At 40.2% G+C, this 25,668-nt stretch overlaps 1 protein-coding gene across 1 annotated transcript in view; it reads right to left on the minus strand.

The window, feature by feature from the left end:
• The window catches only part of SPTLC3 (serine palmitoyltransferase long chain base subunit 3), a 137,512-nt gene that overhangs the window by 59,969 nt on the left and 51,875 nt on the right, over positions 1-25,668 (minus strand). The window contains exons 2-5 of the mRNA XM_089519253.1: positions 16,846-17,037; positions 13,555-13,709; positions 11,459-11,607; positions 601-725 (exon numbers count right to left, since the gene is read on the minus strand). Coding sequence (XP_089375379.1) covers positions 601-725; positions 11,459-11,607; positions 13,555-13,709; positions 16,846-17,037 — 621 coding nt within the window. The remainder of the gene's footprint in view (positions 1-600; positions 726-11,458; positions 11,608-13,554; positions 13,710-16,845; positions 17,038-25,668) is intronic.

Consider the following 25,668-nt stretch of genomic DNA (forward strand, 5'->3'; position numbering starts at 1 on the left):
GGTCAATGCTATGGAACCCTGAGATTTCTAGTTTGTTGTGGCACCAGAGTTCTCTGACAGAGAAGGTTAAATATCTCACAAAACTACAGATCCCAGAATTCCATAACATTGAGCCATGGCGGTCAGAACAATGTCAAGATGCAGTATTTCTTCAGAGATGATGGAGCCTAAGTTGAAGGGGGTCTTCCATAACATTTCAGTATAACATACAGACTACATAACTCTAAGATTCCCTTCCAACCCCTTCTTCCAGGACTGCTTTTAAAAACATCTTTGCCTGACAAAGAGAACACAGTCTTGAAAACTTATACAGAGAGCTCTTTTTAGCTGGCCTAATGAAAATATTATCACAAAATGGATTTTGGCATTTTTCTTATGGTCAACCCAGCCACCCCTGTATTTTGGATGACTTGAAGAATTCAGTTGTTCAACATTGGGACCCTACACTGAAGGAAGAGGAATTTATACCACGTTGAACTGAGGTGTATTTTCTGAGGGATCATTCCTCCCAGCCGAAGATAAAAACAGAAATAACAAAATGTCTCTTAAGGCTTCTGGCAGATGGTGAAGATAGTGTTATTCTTTAAGATGTTCACTCACCTTTCCAACTAATGCTGGAATATTCATAGAATTTGTAGCAAATCCCATGCCAAATGTCAGAGATGCTTCAACACCCAGAAACCGTGCCACCATTGTTTCTAACTCCACATGTTTATCAAGATTGCCTGTTTTAAACAATTAAGAATAGTTTTAAATGTCTTATTAGTAAATCCCATAAAAATCTAAGTAATGTAAATACATTCCAACGATTGCTTCAAAACATAGGACATTTAAGAATATCAGAGAGTTCAGAAGCTATTTTTATTGTTACACATGGATTGCTGTTTAATATCAAGCATATGTTTCCTTTCTTATGTGAACTGCGGACTATAAGGATATTGAAGTATAATGCTTGATGAAAGAGATAAACTTGCTTTGAGTAAGTAAACCTAGATAGCAGTATGACAATGGCACTATGCAAATATAGTCCTATGTCACTAGCCCCACCTCCAAAGTCCACATGTTGAAAGTAGATCTCTGCTCTGTGTGTTTAACCAAGCATATGATCCCTGTGCAGAATTCCATACTTAACACATAGATGTAGGAGCCACTGTGATTTCTTTGTAGATGAGAACAACTTTTGTGTGGACAAACATTAGTACTATAGCAATAACAATAGCATTTATATTTCTGTACTGCTTCATAGTGAACTGAGCACTCTCTAAGTGGCTTACAATGTGTAAGCCAATTGCCCCCAACAAGCTGGGTAACTCATTTTACCAATCTACAGAAGGATGCAAGATTAGGTCAATTTGGAGCCCTCTGGGATCAAACTCACATCGTTATGGCTGCTGTACTGACAATTAAGCACTGTGCCACCAGGATGGAGGAAGAGCGAAAAAGAAATCCCTCCTCCCTACAGTCCTCTTGGTGCCTATAAAATAATCTCTGAACTTCTGCTTGGGCAAAGAAGAGTTCTATCTTAAGTCTTCTTTTTGACACCACTGTTGGCAGAATGTAACTTTCTAACAGTGTTATTTTTCTGGTACTCTATGGAGGTAACAATCACCTCTACCCTGAGCTGGTGCGTATTTGCCAACTGTCCTGATTCGGCATGGACAGTCTTGACTCATCCTCTGCTGTTTCACCTTTACAGCTGCTTTTAAAACATCCCAGTTTCTTTCTCCCCCTCCTACTTTCCACTGTCATCCTTATGGCAAACTATGTTCAAAAGGTAAAAGTAGTTTGGACTCAATTAACTTGGGGAGGGGGGGGGGGGAGAAAGATTCAAATTCTTGCTCTTCCCTGTGAGCTCAGGGGAAAGCCAACGGCTTTAGGCTCTCCTAACTTCTGTGTTCTTTCTCAAATTAATAATTTTTGCTGACTTGAGTCAGATGCTGCTTGGCAACATGTGTCCCAGCTTTCATCTGAGGCACACTGGAGGGTATGCATGGGATTGTTCACAGATGGCTATCCCCATGAGCTATTCAGCTCTTCCTGCATGCGCAAGGGAGGAACAAAAGCATCCATCACCGGGTGAGGAGGGCAGAAACTGCTTCTTTGTTCTCAGGTGTCTATTGGCAGCTGAACGATTCCTGGGTCCACCGCTGTGGCCAACAATGAGTTGGAGGGAACACTTGGGAGCCTTCAACTACAACTCAGCAGTGGGCAAAAAGGTATCACACGAAGAGGTGTAAGGATATCTTCTTCTACAATGGCTTTAAATGTATGTATACTACCACAATTGAGGCCACTGTATGCCACCCACAAGATTCTGGCTTAAATATTTAGCTCTGTAAGTGACAATAATGGAATAAATATTATTTGCCCCTCTTCATCGTATGATCAAGTGGGAAGATATAAGAGCTGCTAAAGGATATACCCACATGGGATGTTCTCACATTAAAACTGTACTGCTAAAATTAAAACTGTACATGAGCGTGGTGGGAGAGAAGGTATAAAATGTGTTCTCCATTTGCACAAGACATTTTCAGTGTTCAAAAAATAATTTCTAATAATTTCAGGGTTTTTTTCTGAAAAGGAAAAAGAGCTTCTTTTTCCACATGAGTCTCACCATTAATTTACAGCCCACATTACACTCATATTTTTGCACAGAAATTTTGATATTGGGAACTTGGGTACTGGGAATTCAAACACCATGAAAGTGATTTATTTATTTTAAAATGGTTATTAACCATCCAGTAGTTTTTTTAAAAAAATTAATCTCTGAAAATAGTTTACAGAACTGAAATCAAAACAAACAAAAACCCAGAAAATGCAACACAAGAAAAATGCAACATGATGTGTCAACAAAAACCATTAAAGACAGCTATAATGCGCACTAAAATGACCAGCCAATTGTTGTGCTGATGGAATAAAATCAGACTGATCTCAAGTGAGACTCCTTAAGCAAGTGTAAGTACTTCCACAGCTGAAAAAGTCCTACCCCCCAGTTACTCATGTGTGCAGGAATCTTGATTCCTTCATGATCCAGTGTAACAGACTTTATCAATTTATTGTCCTCTTTAAATTACAGAGGTGCATTTTTCCTTGACTTTGTTCTTCTAATTCTTTTCCACATTAAAAATACTGTAGGATGAATACTATTCTTGTGCTCAGAGAATAAAATCTGTGTGTTCATGACCTCCCCCAATCTCTGTATTCATGAACTCCCCCATTTTTTGCTAGAGCACCAGGACTCTGCCACTGCCACTAGAGTACTTGGATAGGGTAAAGTAGAACTGCTTTCAGCTCCCATTTCTATGAAAACAATAACTGTGGTTTGAATGAAAACCAAAACAACAACCCATTTATTTATATATTATTTTATTTATTATATTTATCCCCCACCTTTCCATCAAAATGCTGCTCAAGAAGCTCATTTACACTTTAAAGTTTCTTAAATATATCAAATAAGTCAGTTGGTTTCCAGTTGGTTTCAGACATCCTGAGAGCATAAAAATGGGCAGAGAATTTTCTCCTATTCTTACTTTATCCTTTAACACACACATATAGTCCCCCTCTGTTTTCTTGGGGGATCTGTTCCAGAACCCTTTGCGAAAACAGAAAATCACCGATATTGGAGTCCCTATTGACTCCAATGGTGGCATGCTCCTGTGTGCGCCACTACGCACGTGCCTCAGGTGTGTGCCCCAATGTTTCGCCCTCCATTTGCCCCTCGCATATTTCCGAGGGGCGTGGACTCCAAAATGGAGGGGTGACTGTGTGTGTGTGTGAGTGAGAGAGAGAGAGAGAGATTATATACAGTATATATACACATACACACACATGCGCACGCCCCAACCTACTGGGAAGGATGTCAGAATCTTCCAAAACAGCTTGGAAAGCAGTGTGGGAACATGAGTGGGGAAATCACCTTCCTTCCTTCTTTGAGCAGGAGCCATTTGGTGAATGTCTACACTGAATGCAAGCTAGTTGATGCCCAAATCTTCCCTACAAGGTTTCAGAATTTAGAGAAGTCTAATTGTTTTAGTTTGGGAGCCCCCACTTAAACTAGAATTATGACAGACCCATTGCATTGTTTTGAGATGAGTTATCTAACTGAACATTCCAAGATGTTCAAAGGAACCGAGACAGTGCTATTTCCTGCAATTAGCAGAATCACCTTCATGAGGTTATGAAAGCACTAGGTTGTGAAAGCATGCTGTCATCCAAAAAATAAAACCAAGCATTCCCCAACAAATATGCAGCAATAACTGCATGGCACTCGCTCTTAGACCACAATGAGAACCAATTCTTGATTCAGTTTTGCAAAAGCCAAACCTGATTGACGAGGGTGTGCAAGACCAGCCCTTTTGCTCTGCACACTTCTAATTAGAATGGAACCTCTGTGGGTGGTAGGTGAGGTGTAAAGTAAAACTATGATGCACCATCCAGATCTTATCACTGAGAGGTTTGTGACAAGACACACTGGGTGGGGACAAAAAGTCCAGTTCAGTTTCATTCAATTTCTGTGTTTATTTTCAATGCGAAATGGTTAGAACTGAAGTGAACCTATGTTAACAACTATATATGATTCTCCTTATTGATTAAGGCCTTTTCTGCAATGGTCAGGATACTCCGGGGGCAGCCTGGAATATCCTGTCCTCAGACCTCCCATTACCTGACCCTCCATTTCTGTGCTGGGGTGGCTGTCTGCATGGGTGTCTTGCTGAGCCATGCAGCGCATCTGTCAGCACTGCTCACTTCTGAGGTCAGAACAAGGCGTCCAGAGACAATTATATGGTTGGGCACCTTGTTCTGATGTCAGAACGAGCAACTGGTGACAGGAACACTGAGTGGCTCACCAGGATGCCCATGCAGGCAGCTGCCCCCGAAGAATGGGAGGCTCTGGATCTTCCCAGACACCAGGAGAAAGAAGTAAATGTTTAAAATTTGTTTTAAGTATGTTATATCCTCGGTTCTGGTGCTGAATGTGTTGAACGTCATCTGGATTGTTCGCACCAAATCTGGGGTTTGGGCTGTGTGTTGTTCAAACAAGATGCTGCCAGAACAAGGGGGAAATTGACCTTTTGGCCCATGCAGGCAAGGCCTCTGCAGAAATTCACATGCTCAAAGGTGATAGACAATTTGCGTATGTCCTGGTCAATAGCTTTATGCCCGATGGCTCTCCATGGAGGCATCATGGACTGCCTAAAATGTCAAAAGTCAGAAAAACAAAAGTAAAAATGGCTAGAAGTCTGTTTTTGAAAAATGGGGGCTTAGCGTGGATTTAAAAAGAGACTCTTGGATGCTTCAGGGGTGGGGGGGATATTCATCCTTTTCTCTAGAAAAAAAAGTCAGTCAGGGGGTGGGCACTGAAATGAGCCTTGGGGACACATTTGGTCCCAGGGTCACACTTTGTCCACCCTATGTTATATCCCGTAACATCCCCTAAAAGAGCCGGTGTGGGATTTGCAGTATTTAGAATTCAAAATGAATCAGTGCGGTTTAGTAATCTGGGCATTGGATTAAGACTTTTGGAGACAGAAGCTGAAATCCTTGCTCATCCAATGAACTCCACTGAGTGACCTTGGCCAACTCACACTCTCAGAACCTTACAGAAAGCAATGACAACACTTCTCTGAAAGAATCCTGCCAAGATAGTTCTAGGATAGGACTGCCATACACTAGGATAGACTGGAAGGCATATAACAACAACAACAACAACAACAACAACAACAACGCCAACATTTTACACTATTGTTCTTGTTGCTTTTGTTAGTATTCTTACCTTGACCATGTTGTGTATCAGGCTCCCCCCCTTTTTTTCTCCCCACATAGAAATGTGGTCCATGTTGGCAATCCAGGAGAATGCGGAGGTCTCTATTCCCCCCCCCCCCCCAACCATACCCACTCCCACAAAAAATATTTTTGCCTCCAAATGCCCTCTAGAAGACATGGGAGGCATTCTCAAGATGTTTTAGGGCCTTCTCGGGCAATTCTACACCTGGAGATGCCTTTTTTTAAACTACAGGAAATAGGTTATTTTCTTCCTATTTTGAAAAAAAAGTCCTCTTCTGGACATCAGTTGTCTCAGGAAACCTCCCTTCCCAAAACATAGTGGAAATCCCCCCTCTCCCCCCATTTCAAGAGTGCATTTATATAATATATGCATTTTTAAAAAAAACTCTGGTAGGAGAAATAGGCCTCCAAACATGGTGGAAATGCCTTCCATGCCTTGAGAGGTCAGCTTTGGCATTTTGGCCCCTAGAGGCCATAAAAATGACCCTTGGGACCACATACAATCGATGGGATATACAGAAAACACTTTTTTTAATGTACATATTTTTGTCACTGAAATAAATAACAGTTTCCTGATGGGAAACTGAAAGACACTGTCACACTTTTGTTAGTAATCTTTTAAAGAACAAATTGGATAAATCTTAAACATTATTGCATAATTTAAATTTCTCCCCAACCCTAGGCAGAACTTGTATACATTGCATACTTGAATAAATGAATAAATAAATGTCCCTGGTTCAACCCTTTGCCTTACTGGGAAGTGCTCCTGTTTGAAGGGTGTAAATGATTCTTGTCTGAAGCTATTGCCAGTCACAGAGTTAGACAAATGAAAGGTCTGACAGTGTAAGGCAGCTTCATATGCATTGATGATGGCAATATAAAGGGAGAACAGGTTTTACTGGAGTCTAAAACAAACTATGGCAACTTTTCCCATATCCTTTGGGAATGTGACGAATCACAGAGACCCAAGCTTTGGTGTACATCTATTTTTTCTTTTTCCCAGATGTTTACAGTAGGGCAACATCAAACAACGTCAGAATTATGGACTTGAACTGAAAGTCAGACTTGGGGAACTTCACAGTTGGTAAACTGGACGCCACATAGACCTAGTCAAATGAACTATTCATGAGACACCACAGAGTCTGTTAACTTGTGTTGGCAGGTTGAAAAGCAGTTCAAATCCACCACCTTGTGATAATTTGCAATACAGCTGTGTTAATCTAGACTGCTCAGCTATTGTCCTCTTCCCTTGCTTTAAAACTACTCAATCTATCTCCTACAACAAAGAATGGAAAACAAACTATTTGAACACTTGCATCTGTGTTTTATTGTTCCTTGTAAGGTGCATGAAAAAGTGTAAAGGAGTGAGAGAATTTTAACTCCAAAAGCAAGGTTTTAGGGGGTTGGGTGGGGGTAATGTTAGGAAGCTATTTGTTCTTCAGAGGTAATGAACAAAGGGAACCATATCACTGTCCACTCAGATATCCAGGAAAGTAAATGGAACTGTGTCCAATTACAAGAGAACTGGGGAAAACTTTGGCATTTCAAATATTTTGAACTGAGACTTCCAGAAGCCCCAGTCAGTATGGTTAATGCTAAGGGGTTACATAAATTGTAATCCAAATTCAGGGTGGGGTGAGGATAGTGGTGGTAGAGACCAAATATAACATACCCTTGAGCTAACAAAAAATGACTACGATAATAGATGAGTGACAAAGTATCGTTCTTTTTTCATTGGTCAGTACATACGATGGGAACAAATTAATCCGGATTATCACTTTTTCCTTCCTTTATCTATCAGAAAAACACTATTTATTTTTTATTATCTGCTCATGACTGGTGGTTGCTATATATAATTTTCAGAGAAGAAAACAGGGGTTTGCTACAAACTGCAATTAACTGGCTCTACTCACGGCAACATTATAAAAATGCTCAGTAGCTTTAGATGCCAATCTGAAAAAACAAAACCTGGACATTTAAAGTCATCTTGTAAAACATTTGGCATTAATTATTGTCCATGGAACTATTTTCAAATTGTGAAATTTCCGAACATAGCTAGATTATTAATCTTAAGATTTTTTTTCTTTTCTTTTTTTGTTTGAGTTAGCTACTATTGTATCTTATTTACATAAATATACACAACATTTCATGGTAATGCATCTGTCTCCAATGTGTTCAAATGGGCCCACAGAAAAATGGATTCCACAGGGTAGCTTAAAGGAACACTCAGTACAGATGCCTTAAGGTAGCGGTAAGTCAGAAATGACTTGAAGGCACACAACAACAACAACAACAACAACAACAACATACTAATCGTGACTCATTAATAATGTCTGAGTTTAGGGTAGAGGGAAATTTGATCAACATTAACTAAAGAGATAGAGAAAGGAGCACATGAAGCTACAGCTAGTAGCCAGTAGAACAGCTAGTAAGAGGAGACCCCACATTTCAGGGCTTTCTTTCCCACCATGAGTTTCCACATGTGCTGAAACCCTACCATCTCTTGGCGATAATTTGGAGTCCATGTATAGGGTGAGGGACGGCAATTTTAAAATGGCCAAGAGAGCATTTATGAAAGTACAAGTAACAAAAATGCTCCTAGGATCAGTGCTGATAGTTCCTTGCTGTGAACTCTGAATCTTCTGCCCTGCTCTGCAAAACTTCAACAATAAGGCTTCAGTTTGTATGCTATAGTTAATAGTGTCTTAGTGAATGTAACATTGGTTCCTGCATGTCCAATAATAATTAATTCTTTTCAACTTCTAGAGCCAGAGGATGTGGACAGAATACTTGGAGTATGCTAGAAACCTGCTGTTCTTAACTTTTTGTTGTTGTTAATGGATAACAGAACTACCCAAACCAATTAAAATATTAGTGTTGGTGGTAAGGACTTAATCTCTTAATTTCTAATGCCTAACATTATTGCATTAATCTTCAAACCTAACATGCCAAGCTCTCATATAGCTTGCCTCATGGATGGAATTGCTATGCGGTCAACTTGAGACAGACACTATTTATTTAGAAACTTGAATAAGCTAGCATGATTTTGTAACCAATCATTTACTGTGCTAACCATCCTAATTATATATTAGCTTCCTTGAATACCTACTGAAATATCAAGCAATCATAAGAATTTCTTTCAGCAACATACCACAAAATGAACAATTTGCACTTCAAAACACACTTGCTCCCCTGCTTGTGGTGGCTGGAAGAGCAGCCACAGTCATAAAAAGTCCTTTTTAAGTTACATTTGACAGCAAACTTGATCATGCCAAAATTTCTCCAAATATTTGTTTCAAATCAATTCAGAATGGGCTACAACACTTTGTAGATTGGAGAGAGAAGTGTTCCTGCACCAACTTTCCACCATAAACATGATGCCTTCATCAGGCATACAGAAGGGAAAAATGCTGATGCTGGTCAAAGGCCTGCACTTCATTAAAGTGTTAGTGAATTTTGGATCCCAGAGGATCCTTTTTGTATTACTAATGGAATTCAAATATTATCTCCTGAACTTTGCAATGCTTTGTCTCCAATGCCTATGCCAGAAGGAGAAGGCCTGACTGAACACTATTCTCAACACAGAATAACACACCAACACCTTGACAAAATGGAGGCAGATAACTAAAAACGGCATTTTAAAATCTTTTTCTCTTGTATGATTTTTAACACCTTTGCCTGATGAAGAAGCAAGTGGACCTTCAAAAGTTTGCATCATATATATTCTGGCTGACTGAATGAAGGTATCACTATAGTTTTTTGTGGGGGTTTTGGGCTGTGTGGCTATGATCTAGAAGAGTTTCTTCCTGATGTTTCGCCAGCATCCGTGGCTGGCATCTTCAGAGAATGCTTGCCTGGAAAAGTGCTGGGTGGAAATATATAACACACACACACACATATACTCCTTTCCAGGCAAGTATTCTCTGAAGATGCCAGCCACAGATGCTGGCGAAACGTCAGTAAGAAACTCTTCTAGAACATGGCAACACAGCCTGAAAACCCCACAAAAAACTATGGATGCCGGCCATGAAAGCCTTCGACTCCACGAAGATATCACTGTTTTGTGGATTTTGGATGTTACTGTATTTTGCTATATGGCTAACATGGCTACCCCTGAAAATACTGTGTGAATAAATATGAGATTAACTACTTTGTCATATGGACTCTTCATTATAAAGTTGTTCTAGACAGGGGAAGGGAAAATCAGAACTCAGATGACACTCAGCACACACAAAATACCTTTCTTTTCTTATGTTCTTGCCTACATGGGGATCCCAGTTTGTGCCATGCAGGCATGCTTTGACAATACCATCTTTAGTGGCTATGCTGTCACAGGGCATACTAAGAAACCCAACTAGCTAGATTGTTAAGAGAAGGGTACTTATTGGGAGGAGCTGGTGTTATTATTTCTGTAATGTGCATTTTTGTTTTACCCTTCCCCTAGATGTATTAGTCATATGGTGGTGAGAAATGACATGGGCATGCAAAAGGAATATAACCTTTCTTTTGCTACCAAGATGGATTTACAGAGTTTACAGAGTTAATTCCCTTGGACAGTAACCATGTTTTGTTTTTGCTCTTAGAAGGCTATGAAGGGGGGTGGCAAAATCACAAGAATATGGTTAAAAAGGCATGAGGAAAGCTGTGGGATGGCATATGGCATCAATAGGGGACACATATTGCATTCCTCCAAAACATGCTTTAAACAAAACAAACTTTTCTGTGAGGATGGGGTCCATTTATCTGATTGGAATGTTAGGCTCCATAATGTAAGGAATAGCTTGCTGGATTGGTTGCAACTTCAGTATGACTGGTCCAAGATAGACATCCAAAGGTTAGCAATAGGTTAGATCCAGGTTTTGTGGGAGCTGGAAGTATAATTTGTTCCTAAAAGGGAGAACAGGCTTAAGGAACCTTGTGTACAATGCACATAAGCAACTGCCTAGTTTGGGGGGCAACATTCTGACTTCACTTCCAGGTGTGTGTGGAGGGAGCTTCATAGCAGTTCACATTGCAGTGAGATCCTGATCCTGATCCCAAACCCAACTTGATTTCTGCAAATAAATGTCTGAGAGAGGCACTCGCTAGTAGATTTGCTTGGTCCCATATTCTGCATCAAATCTTACCAAGCTGTAATCAATAAAGTTGTGGCCATTTCATCCCATCCCTAACTCGTGCCTGTGTTTTTTGATTGTGCTTGCTCCTTCCAAGGTCCCTAACTGTTAGAAATGGAGTTTCAAAGACCATCATCCTGGTAAGTATTTGTGTAGGTAGTTTTACTTAAATAAGTAATTTATCATGGAGTTCAGGAAAGATGTAATTTCCAGGGAGAGGAGCTAAAAATACACGAACCAGCCAGAATAGATTGCTCTGCCTTTATATGTATTACATTGCAGCATAACAGAATACTTTTAGTACATTGATTTCCAAACACTGGTCCTCCAGGTGTTTTGGACTTCACCTCCCAGAAGCTTTAGCCAGTTGGGCCAACAATCAGGAATGCTGAAGTCCAAAACATCTGGAGGAGCAAAGTTTGGGAAACACTGCTTTAGTATGTCAAATCTGCAATCTTAATTAAAAAGCAAGCAAACAATCAAACAAACAAAAACCGTTTCTAAAGTGGACCCACCTAGGCAGGGGTCAATGAAATAATTAAAGGAATTATGTTCCTTACCCATTTCCTGTCTTGTGCTACAAGTTCCTGTGCCATATTTACACAACCCAGTGTTCACAGTTTTTAAAGCGTTAGGATCAGTTTCTGCAAAGCCGAGGTAGTTATATGAACCCATGTTGATTATGTCCTTGATTGTCCTTCCAGTGAACCTGCCCAGAAGGAAAAGTATATACATTACAACATTAAATTACAAAGGTTATAGTACAGATTGAGCATCCCTATTCTGGATAGCCAAAAGCCTGCAAAAACTGAAACTTATTTGCCACCAGTCACCCATTCCCAACTTTGGGGCAGTGGCTACAGCACTCCCAGCCATTTGTGTTTCAAGTCCTCGGTCTTTTTCCAGCCTTAAGTCTCTTACACAAAACAAGTAGTGAATGAACAAGATGTTAGGATGGAGAGGGATGCAAGAATCTGTGAAATGACGGGAGGCATGTATTTGCATCAAGCACTATAATTGGATTCCTGTCATTTCATAGATTCCCAGTCTCTCTCCAGCTGCTTCTCTCTTCAGCCTCATGTCTCTCCAGCATCGCAAATACATTACATACTACACTACTTGTCTTGTATATTGTATATTATGTATATGCAAATACAGGTATTCCAAAATCCAAAACCAAAACCAAAACACTTCTGGCCTCAGTATTTTTGGATAAGGGGATCTCAGCCTGAATTTAGTATTTATATTTATATATATTTTATATTATATTTATCATTAGTAAATATAATTGAAAATGACACATTCTTAGTTTGGGACTTTATTTCAAGAAACGAATGAAATCAGTTTTTGCTTAGATGAAATAAGATAGTAGTTCCAAAGCTGTCATTCACACATTTTCTTGTGGACAACTACATGCCTAATTTCCATAGAAAATGTTTTGGGGGATGGGAGAGGAGGAGTTACACACAAGGTTCTTATTTGGAAAGCAACAGTTCCTCCTGCCCCCAAAATATTCTTATAAAATAAACACAGCAATCCTATGGAAATGAAAAGAGAGAATAAGTGAGAAACAGCCACTTCATAAGCCAAGATGGTCAAAGTACATTCCCAAAAGTTGCTTTCCCCCTGTCAGCCAACCCCCTCCAATGTTTTTTGGCCCCCAAATGAGTAAGTGGTGGGCCCAGAAGCCCTTAGGGGTGTGACTGGCTAATCTGTGGCAATGAGCTGTTTGAAATGGTGTGTATGTATCCAGTCCTGAATGGGCAGGTGTAGTTCCCAAACCTGGGAAACTGCTCGTCCCTACTCTGTCAGACTGATGCTGGTCAGAAAAGAAAATGTTATGGAAGGTTACGTTCCTTTGTTTCATTCCTAAACCCCGCCATCTCCTACCTTTTCTTTTTCTGAATTTCTCTCCCATTGCTTTCAGAGGGAGGAAGAATAGCTTTGTCAGATTCAGGGCTGGTGCTTTATTTCCATCGTTCCCATGATACGGACAGGGAAGAAGAGTGTTTTGGCTCTGGGAAATCCAAAAAGGTCTTTTGATTGACACCTTTTTGATCTATGCTATCATTGATCCAGTGATGGATGAAACAGCGATGGTATTGTGATGGTGTCTGCCACTGCAGACAGAAGGCTGTAAAACAAAGACCTCACACTTCCTGAGGACCTGGAGGTCCACAGACATCCTGGAAGCTCAAGTTTGAAAATCAGCCTTGCAAACTATTTCTGACCTTTCTGTTTAGATATATTATTTTATGTTAACCTATGTGCCAAAGCTTTATTAACCTGAGCCTACACACAGAGACACATTTAAAAACACAGGAGCTGAATTTTCAGGTGGTGTAAACAAATACTCTTAGGTTGCCCGAAAAAAAGGTCAGGCATTTAGTAAAGCATGGGGCATGGTACAGAAGAAATGTCCCCCAAACATGGTTGAAGCCATTTTCAATTTGTAGGTTTAAAGCACAATCTAGAGGCAGAGTCTTTCTCAAAATGAGTAGAAACTACAATTCTATGGTTAGACACTAATGGTTTTAACAACAACAACAACAACACAGAAAGGTAATAACATTGTTTACTAGGAAGAGAGAGGGGAAAGAAATTGGGTTATATTTATTCTCATTGATCACTACCTATACTTGTCAGCCTGACCCACCTAAATGTCCAGTTGTAGTCATCTGAAACACGTTCCATGAGATCAAATTTTGGGCCAGGAACGCTGCAGATAGGCCGGTTCCAGTTGTCTCTTATTCTCATATACAGGTTTCTTGTGTAAAAGTTTTCGAAATCTTGGTACAGTGGTACAAAATCCTATTTTTTTTTTTAAAAAAAAGAAAAGTGTGTCTAGTTAACATACCTAGGACATCAGATTTTGAAAGAGCATTATAAAAAAAAAAGACTGTCACGAACTTTGGTTCTCTTGGTGCTGGCCAAAGTGTACACCAGGAGTAGGCAACTGCCCACAGTTCAGGAGTTGCGCTGGCCTTTTGGAGGAACCTGACTAGTCACACTCCCCACTTTTTAAGGGTCAATTTTTGCCATTGTTTTGCCTCCCTCCAGGGCCATTTTAGCCCCAAGAGAGCCCCTTTTCCCTATAGGAGTAACTGACGTAATGTTCTGTAAGAAAAGAGCTCTCTGGAGCCTAATGTAGTTCAGAAGGGACCAAAATGATATAAAATTGCCCCCCCGCTTTGGTGATGTTTGAGGGAATTTGTGGACATTTTTTAAAAATGGGGGGGGGGGGGCTGTGGGATACTGCAGGTGAATTACAGACCACATTTTTTCCACCACTAGTTTAGACGTCTAGTAAGCATACCAGAGAAGTGGGGCTCTGAACAAACAAAAACAACAGAGAATGTCCTGGAATGCTAAACCAAAAGCCATACTATGCATCATCATCATCATCATCATCAACAACAACAACAACAACAGCAACAACACAAAATGAAGACAAAAAATAAAGACAAAGAGGCAACTGAAAATATAGTGAACAATAAATATAAATATAAGAAGAAACAAAATATATTGAATGATAAGAAATACAGACAGTAAACAATCTACATGTCTATAAGTGGGTGTGTACAGTGTATTGTGGTACTGTACACGGAGTGGCACATAATCAAGGGTGACAAACTCGCTCTGGATTATATTACTCCTCCTCCTATGTTGTTCCAAACTGGGGGGAAAACGGGGTGAGTCTTGCAGCATGTGACCTGAGTTTGACACCAGCAGAGTTCCCATTCACTCTGGGCAGCTGGAGGAGGAGCAGCAGTAAAATTTAGAGTGGGTTTGCTATTCCTGCAGTGGCCTTCTCATGACATGTAAACGTTCAAAATGAGGTTCATGCAATAGCATGCAATGTAGACCATTTGTGGCTATTTGTGCAATTTTATTTTCTAAGAAGAAGCTATTCAAGTCTTCTCCAAACCAGTGGCATCAGTAAGGTTGGTGTTACCTGGTGCAGGGGCACGGGGTGGCGAACTCACTTGCCCTCCTCCCTGCCTGGACACACACCCCCCAACCAGGCTTTCAGAATGCCATGTGGCAGGCGCCACATGGGACTCCGAAGTTGCTACTGAGGGGGGCAGTGTTGCAGCCTCCGGAGGGCCCATTTAGGATCCAATGCAGCTGCTGGGCAAGTGGGAAAGTGCCGTTTTTTGCTTGTCCAGGAGCCATTCCAGTCCCTCCAGGTGTACCACCCCACCAAGTGACACTCCTGTCTGAGGTGACACTCTGTACGGGCCGCACCCCCTAGTGACACCACTGATCCAAACCAAGGTGTATCATCTGAATTTTGGACTACTTAGATTACCTATTTTAAAGTACCCCAAGTGGTTTTGCTGCAACAGAGTAAAAGGGCTAAATTCCACCTGCCACTCTTCATTCACATGGCTTGGCCTTTGGAATTAAGGATGAGAATATTTCAGTTAAGAACTTTTGTTTTATTGAGGCTTTTGGCCTGCCACCTACTATCTGAAAGTGCAGAACAGGTTGTAAGCCTTAACAAGTAAAACTGTGTTATTTGTAAGGGAGCTATCTTTCCAAATATTCCTCAATAAAATGTATGCATAAAAACAGAAGACACCATGGTTGAGCTCTTGGCTCAACCACAGTGTCTTCTTTTTTATGTATTTTTGTATGTATTTCTGTATTTTTTAAAAGCTACATAAATTCTTTAAGCATTTCATTTCATTTTGTAAAATGTTTATGGAGAGCAGTCTGAAATAAAGAAAAATCAAAATTATCTTCTGCTAGTTTTTAATAGTGTATGCTGCTTGTAGTAATGATAAGTGCAATTGAGATGTCCACTAGATCGGTGTTCTTACTGCATTTGCCAGGCAAGTAATTTGAAGAATGACAAATTAACTTGCAGAAAAATGTCTTAGCATTTGGTGTACAACAGAAAGTGCTTTTCTTTTGCTGCATTTATGATGTTCACCAACAATAACCAGTTCCTTAAGGAAATTCTGAATGTGTTTCAACACTACTTCTCCCCCCCGCCCCCAGCCACATACTAGAAGGGCCCAGTCTGATCCACATTCTTGCAGTGGAAAACACAACCATCATCACAACATCAAGCAGTGATAGCAGAGTTGCATTGTTTCCTACACACAGCAGGCAAATATGACATGGGATGTGGCCTTTCAGACTAACACTGCAAGTATATAACACACATAGTAGGATAATCTATCCTGATGAGATGCATACCAGAACTGGTTCACATCTACATTTTTATTATCTATGATTCTCTGTGAACCTTACGAAGTATTTGTTGGGATCATGAGAGCTCTAGTAATGGAACATAATCTGCATGAGTAAATAAGCCATCAGCAATACAATAAAATATGAATATGCATACTGCAGGCAGGACTTCATGCTCAAGAGAAGTCTGAAAGAGAACAGACGCCTCATGGTTTTGCAATATATACCCTAGCAGCTTCTCATTAGATCTTAATAGATAAGGATAACTTCCATTTCAAAAATAAATGCTAGAGACACGGGAAGCTATCTTATATTACAGCCAAAATAGACTATTTATCTATCTATCTCAGTACTGCCAGCATTTCTCCAGACTATCAGGAGGAAGAGGTCTTTCCCATCAGCTGCTTCCTGCTCTTTTTATAACTCCTCCTTTTGTAACATCAGCCATACAGAAGATTGATGATAGAGGATGTTAGTCCAAGGCACACTGAAGTTTATTCCTGTTCACTCACATAACGCAGATAAACTACGCTTTCGGGAATGCGAGAACTAGGCTAGTATGGGCCTTCCTCCTGACTGTGCAGACTACACAGACTGCATCCATGGTTCAGATCAGGTAAGTAATGACTGAAATTTTAACCACAACTTAAGAGTGGAAAAGAACTTAATTTTGCTAGTCCTTTCCTTCCTAATTGGCCTCTTGGGAAGGAATTGGGCCATTTCAGTAGGTTTCAGTCCTACATACCTTTTGTTCTTCCCGTTCTGTAGCACCAACACATTTTTGTAGTCCACAGGCTCTCAAGAAGTCTCTTAGGTAGCCAAATAATGTTCCTACTCCAAAACCGACAAATGTAAGGACAGCAACATATATAGGTGCTTGTTCAAATGATTCATTAAATGGTCTTTTGTAAACACCTCCATTTGCTACACCGTTCTCCTGAAAATGGAAACAAAGAAAAGGATATAATAACAATTTCATAAAGAGGAACAGTGTTCTTTGACGATTCTGGTTCTTCACGTGTGTATGTAGCAGTTTTCTCCCTGCGTATGCACACATGTCCATTTGCCCATCAGACAATGTCTGACGTTACCTCCCTTCTCTTCCAAACTGAAAATGGGATTTAAACATGCACTTATGTGTATTCAAATGACGAACTCTACTTCTTGAACAAGTTGTTTTTACTGCATCCAAATGAGACATGTGAAGATGTTTTGCCTCTGGAGAATGCTTACAGAATCACAGAAAATTGGAAAAATACTTTCAGTTGTATACTGAATGAGCAGATACAATAACACAATATATGTGATTGTGATTTTCACAATAGATGTGATTGTGATTCTGATTTTCTCCTGATTACTGTTTCAATTATCACATTAATGCAAATACAGCTTAAGCACTATATTCTTGAGCAACACAAACAATTTCACTAACTGTGCTAAGGGGGGTATCCTATAGTGCAACACTGAAAAAGAATACTGTACATACAGATTAACAATGGAAGACCTGAATGTAATTCAGATGTAAGAATACTGATCATAAGGATTAGTTGATGCTATCTTACAGTGATATCTGTAAGAGCAAGGAGTCTGCTCAGATGAATGAGAATAGGTTTTTACTAGATTATTTTCAAGTGAATGATAAATCAGCCCGATTTTTCCTTTCTTTTCTTTTTAAAGGAGAACATTTACGTGGCATCCATGAAGCTGTATATACGTCTAATTGAACCACACTCCAAAGTGATCAAATCACAGTCAGCCATCTATAAAAAGCAATATTTTATAAAGTTGGTATTTGACTAGCTATTTTCAGCACAGTTGACTGAGTATACAGACCCATACAAACCTAAACAAAGTTAAAGAATCATTCACTATTCACTACTATAATGAATAGTAGTATACAAGACAAACAGTTTGCAGAACCTGAACAAACCACAAAGTTCCCAATCATCTAGATAATTCTTACTATTGCAGCTGCTGCTCAAACTAGAATAATCTGATATTATTCAGTATTATATTGAAATGTTAACATCATAGAGTTAAGTAGACTTCCCAATGTCAGAGCCACAGGGTGAGGGGAGAACTCTCAGGATGAAAGTACTGTCCTGAAGTCCCCCACCCCCCCCCATCTGACTTCAGTGACACTTTAGAGTGGTTGCCATAGATTCTTTTCCCACCCTTCCTCCCCTCTCAAAGTTTTTCAAACTGCAGCTGACCCTAAGACAAACCTATCATAGCGTTTTTTGGCAGGTTTCTTCAGAGAGTTTTGCCATTGTCTTCCTCTGAGGATAAGAGGATGTTACATGCCCAAGCTGGGATCCAAACCAAGGTCTCCCAGTGTCCTAGTCCAATGCTCAAACCACTACATCATACTGGCCCTCCAGTAACATAAATATGATTATGCTAATAGGATGAACAGGTTCCTTACCTGTAACTGTAGTTCTTTGAGTGGTCACTTGTGAACTCACACAAATGGCTTATCTGCCCCTATGCAGTGCATTTCTTGGAACCTTCTAGAGCTAGGCAGTAAGTTTTTTAGTAGTAGCCCCTCACATCCTCCATGTGCATGGCCAGTGCACTTCCCACCTTAACCCTCAGTTCCCTGGATGCCAAAGCAGCAGCCAAGGAACCAAAGGGAGTAGATCACAAAGAAGAGAGGAGAGGTGGCATTGTGTGAGTCCATTCAAGATCACCCAAAGAACCACAGTTATAGGTAAGCAACCTGTTTTTCTTCTTCATTGTCTCTGTAACTAACAGATATGGGAGACTAGCAAGCTACTCACCAAAAAAAGGAGGGAGTGTGATGTGATGCAGGAAAAAAAGGACAACCCTTCCAAATGCAGCCTCCACCTGAGACCTTACATCTACTCTGTATTGTGTTGTGACAGCTGAAGTGCTCAGACCAGGTGGCAGCTCTGCAAATGTCAAGGAATGGAAAGCCTCTCAGGAATGCGGCTGATGCAGCCATAGCTCCGGTGGAATGACTCATCACCTGAGCTAGAGGTTCCCTCCTAAAGAATGCATAAGCAAGTCTGATAGTGGTGACAACCCACTTGGAGGAGCGCAGCACTGACTAGTAGACCCTTCCTAGTGGTTGAGTACCATAGAAAAAGTCTTTGGGATTTATGGTTCACATAGAATGCCAATGCACGATGCACATCAAGACAGTGGAGTGATCATTCTTTGTCCAAAGTGGGGTTTCGCATGGGGAGCACAATGTCTTGGTTCAGGGGGAAAGCAGAAACCACCTTAGGAAGGAAGGTTATATCAGGCTGGAGGACCACCTTGTTTCTGTGGAAACTGAGAAAAGAGGAGTTGAAAAGAGGGTGCATAATTCCCCTGCCCTCCTGGCCAAAGTTATGGATGGTAAGAAGTTAAGGAGTCTCAGATCACACAAGGCCATTGGTTCAAAGGGCTTCCTTGACAATTGGAAAACAAGCAGTTCAAGGTTCGTGTACAGTACAGCCAAACACAGGGGGGTGGTGGATTTTTATACCCCTTCAGAAATCTCTTGAGCAAAGGATGTGGAAAACAGGAAGGTTTGCCAATGTTCTCTGAATTCCATGAGCCTGCCAACAGGTTGCATCTGACTGATGAAAGAGAAACCCCTTTGTCGGATAGGAAAATGAGAAACACTCGAACATTACTGATTTGCACTTAAGCATGGTGAGATACCTGAAGTGATATGAAGGCGAGAAATTTGTTCCTCTTGTTGTTATATGAGCATTGAGTGGCAGGTCTATGCAACCACTGCAAAAACATGTTTGCCAGAAGCAGGTAGGGAGGCTACAAGAAGATCTTCCACAAAGTCTGGGTGTCTCTCCCTGCCCTCATAAATGGTGAGGTTTGGGCAGGTTGGCAGTCTGATGAACTCCCCTTGAGACAGATAGTGGAGAGGTGAACCAGGGATGCTGGTCACAAGGAGTGACCAGGATGCACTTTTCTGCTTTATCTTGGCCAACCCTTTGGTGATAAGGAGAAAGAGAGGAAAATTGTCCATGGGCTCCCCAGTGCAAGAGGCACATATTGTCTAGTGAGTTCCTTCCATGGTGGACTCTGGAACACGGTACCAATGTGGAGTACAGAGTTGCAATGAGAGGCGGCCTTAACACAGGCTGAGGATTAAGGCCTATTCTCAGCCATATGGTCCACCACATTCAAAGCATTTCTCCACACAAGAGCCTTAAACTGCGATGAGAGATTATAGTGTGCCTGAAGGGTGAACACCTGGCATTCTGAACGTCCGTCCTTCTCTGAGATCTTACCCCCACAAAAAATGCATGCATTGATGAAAATAGTGGAGACCACAAGCCTATAAAGGTACATGTAGCCAAACAATAGAGAAAAAAAATTGAAGCCATGTTGCATACTATATGGAAAGTCAAGTAAGTCCATATTCAGATAAGCAAGAAGCCAAAGCCAAATATCCAAAAGCCAAAATGCAAATAGTGAGAGAAGTCAGGTAGTTCTGTAGTCCATGTTTTGATAACCAAGAACCCAGACAAAAACACTCAGGAACTGTTCCTATGGATGCTGCTGCTGTGGTGACTGAAAAGGAATTGAGAGTTTAGGTGGGAAGTGAACTGGTCATGCACCCAGAGAATGCTGAGCTACTGCCAGAACAACACTTACTGTCTAGGTCTAGCAGGTTCCAAAAGATACACTGAGTAGGCGCAGATAATCCGTTGTCTGAGATCACAGAGACCACAAAGAAGAGGATTCCACTAGCTGATTGTATGCATATATTGTATGCATGTATGTCAGGTTGGCCCTCCATATCCATGGATTCTTTATCCATGGATTCAAGCATCCATGGTGTGAAAATATTTTTTAAACTATATAAATAACAAAAAGCAAGCCTTAATTTTGCCATTTTATATAAGGGACACCATTTTACTATTAATTGTATTTAATGCAACTTGAAAATCCATTGATTTTGGTATCCACTAGGGGTCCTGGAACCAAAACCAGAGCGGGGTATAACTAACTAACTAACTAACTAACTAACTAACTAACTAAATAAATAAATAAATAAAACCCAGCAGATACTAAGGGCCCAATGTATGTATGTACAGTGCATCCGCTTCATATGCAGGCACGCCATACGTGGCGTCCGGTTTACACAAAGCCATACTGCTATTAATTGAATGGTGCACGTGCCTGTGGCACAAGCGCACTGCACCGCCACGAGCACAAGCCCCATTCTATTGAATGGGGCTTGAGCTTATGCGGCATTGAAGTTGGGCAGGGGACCTTGAGTTCTGTACTGGAAAATCAAAGAATGCAGAGGTTTTTCAAACTGCTTTTAATAGGTTGTGGTCATTAACGAGCATTCTTCACTGCCCACATTTTCTTTTTAAAAATATTTATACATACACTGGAGCCTTGCCTTACACAGGGACCCGTTCTGGATGTGTATAAATATTTTTAAAAAGAAAATGTGGGCAGTGAAGAATGCTCGTTAATGACCACAACCCATTAAAAGCAGTTTGAAAAACCTCTGCATTCTTTGATTTTCCAGTACAGAACTCAAGGTCCCCCGCCCAACTTCAATGTTCTTTAGAAGCTCTGAAGGCATTTGGAGAAGAAACTGAAAACAGCACATCTCCTATACAAACTATAGGAATAGAACATGTATAGCTCTAAAGAATAATTAATTTTCTTGAAGAACAATATTGAGAACTGAGAAACAGGACAGTACTACAATAACACCACTCGTTGTTCATATTTGCTGTCAGGTTGGACTCTGTGGATGAGCTACCTCCAAGAGTCCCAATCATCAACTGCCCTGCTCGTGTCTTGTAAATCTTTTCAATTTTTTTTTCTGATTACAGTATTTTTATTTATTTCTTTTTTACTTTTTAAGAGTTATTCTTGCTGCAGGACTGTGGAATTGCATGGAAAAAGGGAGGAACCCCCGCAAACCCCTAAAGACATGCTGGGTAGGGCACAAAGCAGGGAGGTGGGGTTAAGGAAGAGTTTGGTTAGAGAGTGCAAGGAGGTAGGAACCCCAGTTGCAGGAGTGCAAGAGGTGCGGTGATGGCTGACTAAAAAGTAGTAAGTTCCTATTTTTTATTACAAGCATTAATGCGGTGAGAATGGAGCTGGTGTGGTAAAGCTCTTAGTTTGGATCCTCAGTAGAGTCTCACTTGGGACACCCTACCGGCAACGAGGCTGCCATTAGCATAGTCTCTTTCACTGGAACATGCAATCCCACCACCATGGAAAGGCAGTGCCAAGATGGGCACTCTATAGGACCACTACTGTCAGAAAATTCTCCTTTTCTTCACATATTTTCCTCCAGTTGGCAATTAGTGATGGTCCTGGAGGACAGAAAATGTCCAGAACCTTCAGTTTCTGTCAAATGGCTTCTTACTATCTTCTCCATTGCAATAAAAAAGAAAGAACCAAAGAGCAAGATTTAGAAAAAAGTGAAGGAACATATACTTATATAATCTGATTTTCCCTTTAGAAAGAAAACAGTAAAAGTTCCAACAATCTTCAAAGTCCACACTTTCAAGAATAGAGTTGCAAAAAGAACTGGGGAAAAACACCAGTGAGAAAGTTTTCTTCTACGGCACAGGGCAACAAAGTTTAAGTAGATCAACTGTGATTCCATACCCCATCATTAGGATGCTAATCCTACTTAACCACAGTCATGTATTTAAAATATAGTGATATAGTTCTCAGACTCACAGACTTAATGAGTTGGAAGGGACCCAAGGAAGCAGTAAATCCATCATCCCTGAGAAGTAACCATCCATTTTTTCTTTGAAAAACACCAACCAATGTAGTGAAATACTGAATAACTTGTAAAAAAAGACCCCACACAAAATTCAGTAAAAATAGGAAATCAAGTAAAAGAGAACAAAACAAGTGTTTTTATGTAGTAACATGTATGTGAATTTTATTTTATTTTTTTTAAAAATCCTAATGAAAGTACAGTAAATCTCTTGAGATTTATTGTAACAGTGTAAGGACAAGTAACATAGAAAGCTGCCTGACACTAAGTCAGATCATTCATTTTGCTAGCCAGCATCGATTGGCAATGGCTTTCCCAAGGCTTCAGGGAAGTGTGCTTCCAGCTGTGAACCTTGAACCCTCTGCAACACAGTTTGGAATTAATTTGACAGTGCTAAACATTAGAAACTGGGACATTAATGCATTTCCACCACAATTAATAATTAAAATATTTTAATCAGTTGAGTTACTGTTAATAAACTTTTTATTTAAAACATTAGGTTTGAGTCTGGCCATAGGATTTACTGAGAATGGTAGGGAGACAGTCACTATTGACCACGGGGCACCTTTTGTTATTGGAATCTTTGGAAGTGTTTTTTCTTCTTCTCCTTTTAAAGTTGTCTTCCTCCAACATGGAATTCCCCTTCCCTGACCACAGACCACAGAGACAGGTTATCCTGAAGTATATATCTTATTTCACTAACTGTTTCATGAGGTTTTGTCACTCCACTTTCTTCTCCCCACTTAGGAAATGGGGTGGGGGCGGAAAACCTCTCACCGAATTTTCTAAGTATTGAGCACTGTTTGATTGTTAATGTAATTACTAAAGAATTGCAAGAGAGTTTAATAGGATTTACTTCCAAGAAGAAATGAGGTCATAGATTCGGCAAAATTCATCTTTTGGCTCCAAACAAATAGGTCCAGCCTAACCAAAACCCGCAAAGTATGTGACCCACTGAATCAGGGGTGGTTGGAAAGCAGAATAGGTGGAAAGGAGAAGCCAAGAGATGAGGAAATGGTGGGTGGGGTTGAGAAAAACTTTTAATTATTAAAGTGACTAGCACTGTGTGAGCAAAAATAAACAAATTAGAGAATTATAAAGGGTTTCATGGCAACTCATCCAAAAGAATAATATAAAATATTGTATATAGTAATATCAAATTCCTGCTCAGCCATGAAAACCTATTGAGTGGTCTTGAGAAAGCCACACTGTCTCAGAGGAAGACAAAGGCAAACCCCTTCTGAATAAATCTCACCAAGAAAACCCCATGATACGTTCACCTTTGGGTTGCCATAAGTCAGAAACAACTTAAACGCACACAACGATATAGTAAAGTCCAGTATTGTATAGCAAACAATACAATAGAAATCAGAATAAAATCAACATAATAGGATAACTGCAGCATTGTAATGTAGGCTCGCAGAGACACACAGGCCAATAAGTGGTGGCAACAGAAGAAAATACTAGCTTTTATGATCCTAAAGAACCTGACACTCTATAGCTGCCATATCTGTTTGAGGGTCCCCCACCCCATTCCATTCGACAACTCTTACTGGTTTCCATGCTTCAGTTATTTCCCAATCCCAGCTCTCCAGTTGCTCCCAGATATTCTTCTGCTTGGTTTTGCAGTCTAGCAACAGAGCCAAGTGATGCATTTCCTCCAGTCCCAATCCTTCTTCTGTCCTTCTGAATCAGCCACACAAATAGCCACCCACTGTAATGAATTCTAACCGTCTAAAATTAATCAGTGAGTTAAAATATTTATTTATTTATGGTATTTATACCCCGCCCTTCAGCCCTAATGGCTATCAGAGCGGCTTACAATTATTATTATTATTAATTAAAATATCAGAGCAATGTCAATGCAAATCAGGAAATCCTGACGCATATGGAGAAAAAAAAAGTTAATGGATTTAACTAGCTCCATCCTGTATGCAGAGCAAGCACTCTACCAATAAGCTACTGCTGTAATACTGTCTAACAGCCAAAGCCATCCACAACAGAGACAGTAAGCACAAGCTTGTATAGGAGATCTTAGGACTTGTCAACAAAAGTATTTTACAATATTAATGAGTCATAGTGCATCACAGGGACACCATGGTGTCTCACGCTTCACAATGAAAACAAAGACATAAAGCAGAGTCTATAAAAACAGAGAACAAGGCCTAGGTCAAAATATATTTATTTTATTTTAATATGAAGAATTAATCAATCTGTAGCAAACAACACTGGTTCTACATTCAAGTGGGACCAGTAGTTTATATCCGTGATACTTTTGTCATCAAAGAAGAAGATAGGGGACTCCCAAAGTGAGCACAAAGCATATGTGTGTGTCATATAAAATTGTGATAGCGCACTAGAAAAGCTGAGGGATCCACAGGAAGACTGATTGTTCTGGGGCAACAATATAACATAAGCAGTACAGTACACATTGAGCATCACAGAGAGAAGTCATATGTTGGCAAGAGAAAAAAGAAATATAACTATGAATTGGTATGCAAACAATATTGCGTCTACATCAAGGAGAGTAGGTAACTCTCTTTTACATGGGAAAAAAACCCAGTGAATCACAATGTTGTTCTACACATCAGGATATTGAGGACAGCCAGTGGCATCACTAGGGTTGGTGTCACCTGGTGCGCTATCTCATAGCATCACCTCCCCACTGACATCCCCTCATATTACACAATACAGACTCCTTAATAATGTTTTTCATACTAAAGTTACTCATAAATCAAAATGACCATATATCACTGAATATAATGGCAATATTTATGACATAAATGATTAGCAAAATTAAAATTATGGTATATCATTAAATTAAAATAT

Source organism: Sceloporus occidentalis, unplaced genomic scaffold (genome assembly GCF_023333645.1).
Source record: "Sceloporus occidentalis isolate IW3139 unplaced genomic scaffold, rSceOcc1.0.p SCAF_4, whole genome shotgun sequence".
In the NCBI taxonomy this organism is placed as follows: Eukaryota; Metazoa; Chordata; class Lepidosauria; order Squamata; family Phrynosomatidae; genus Sceloporus; species Sceloporus occidentalis.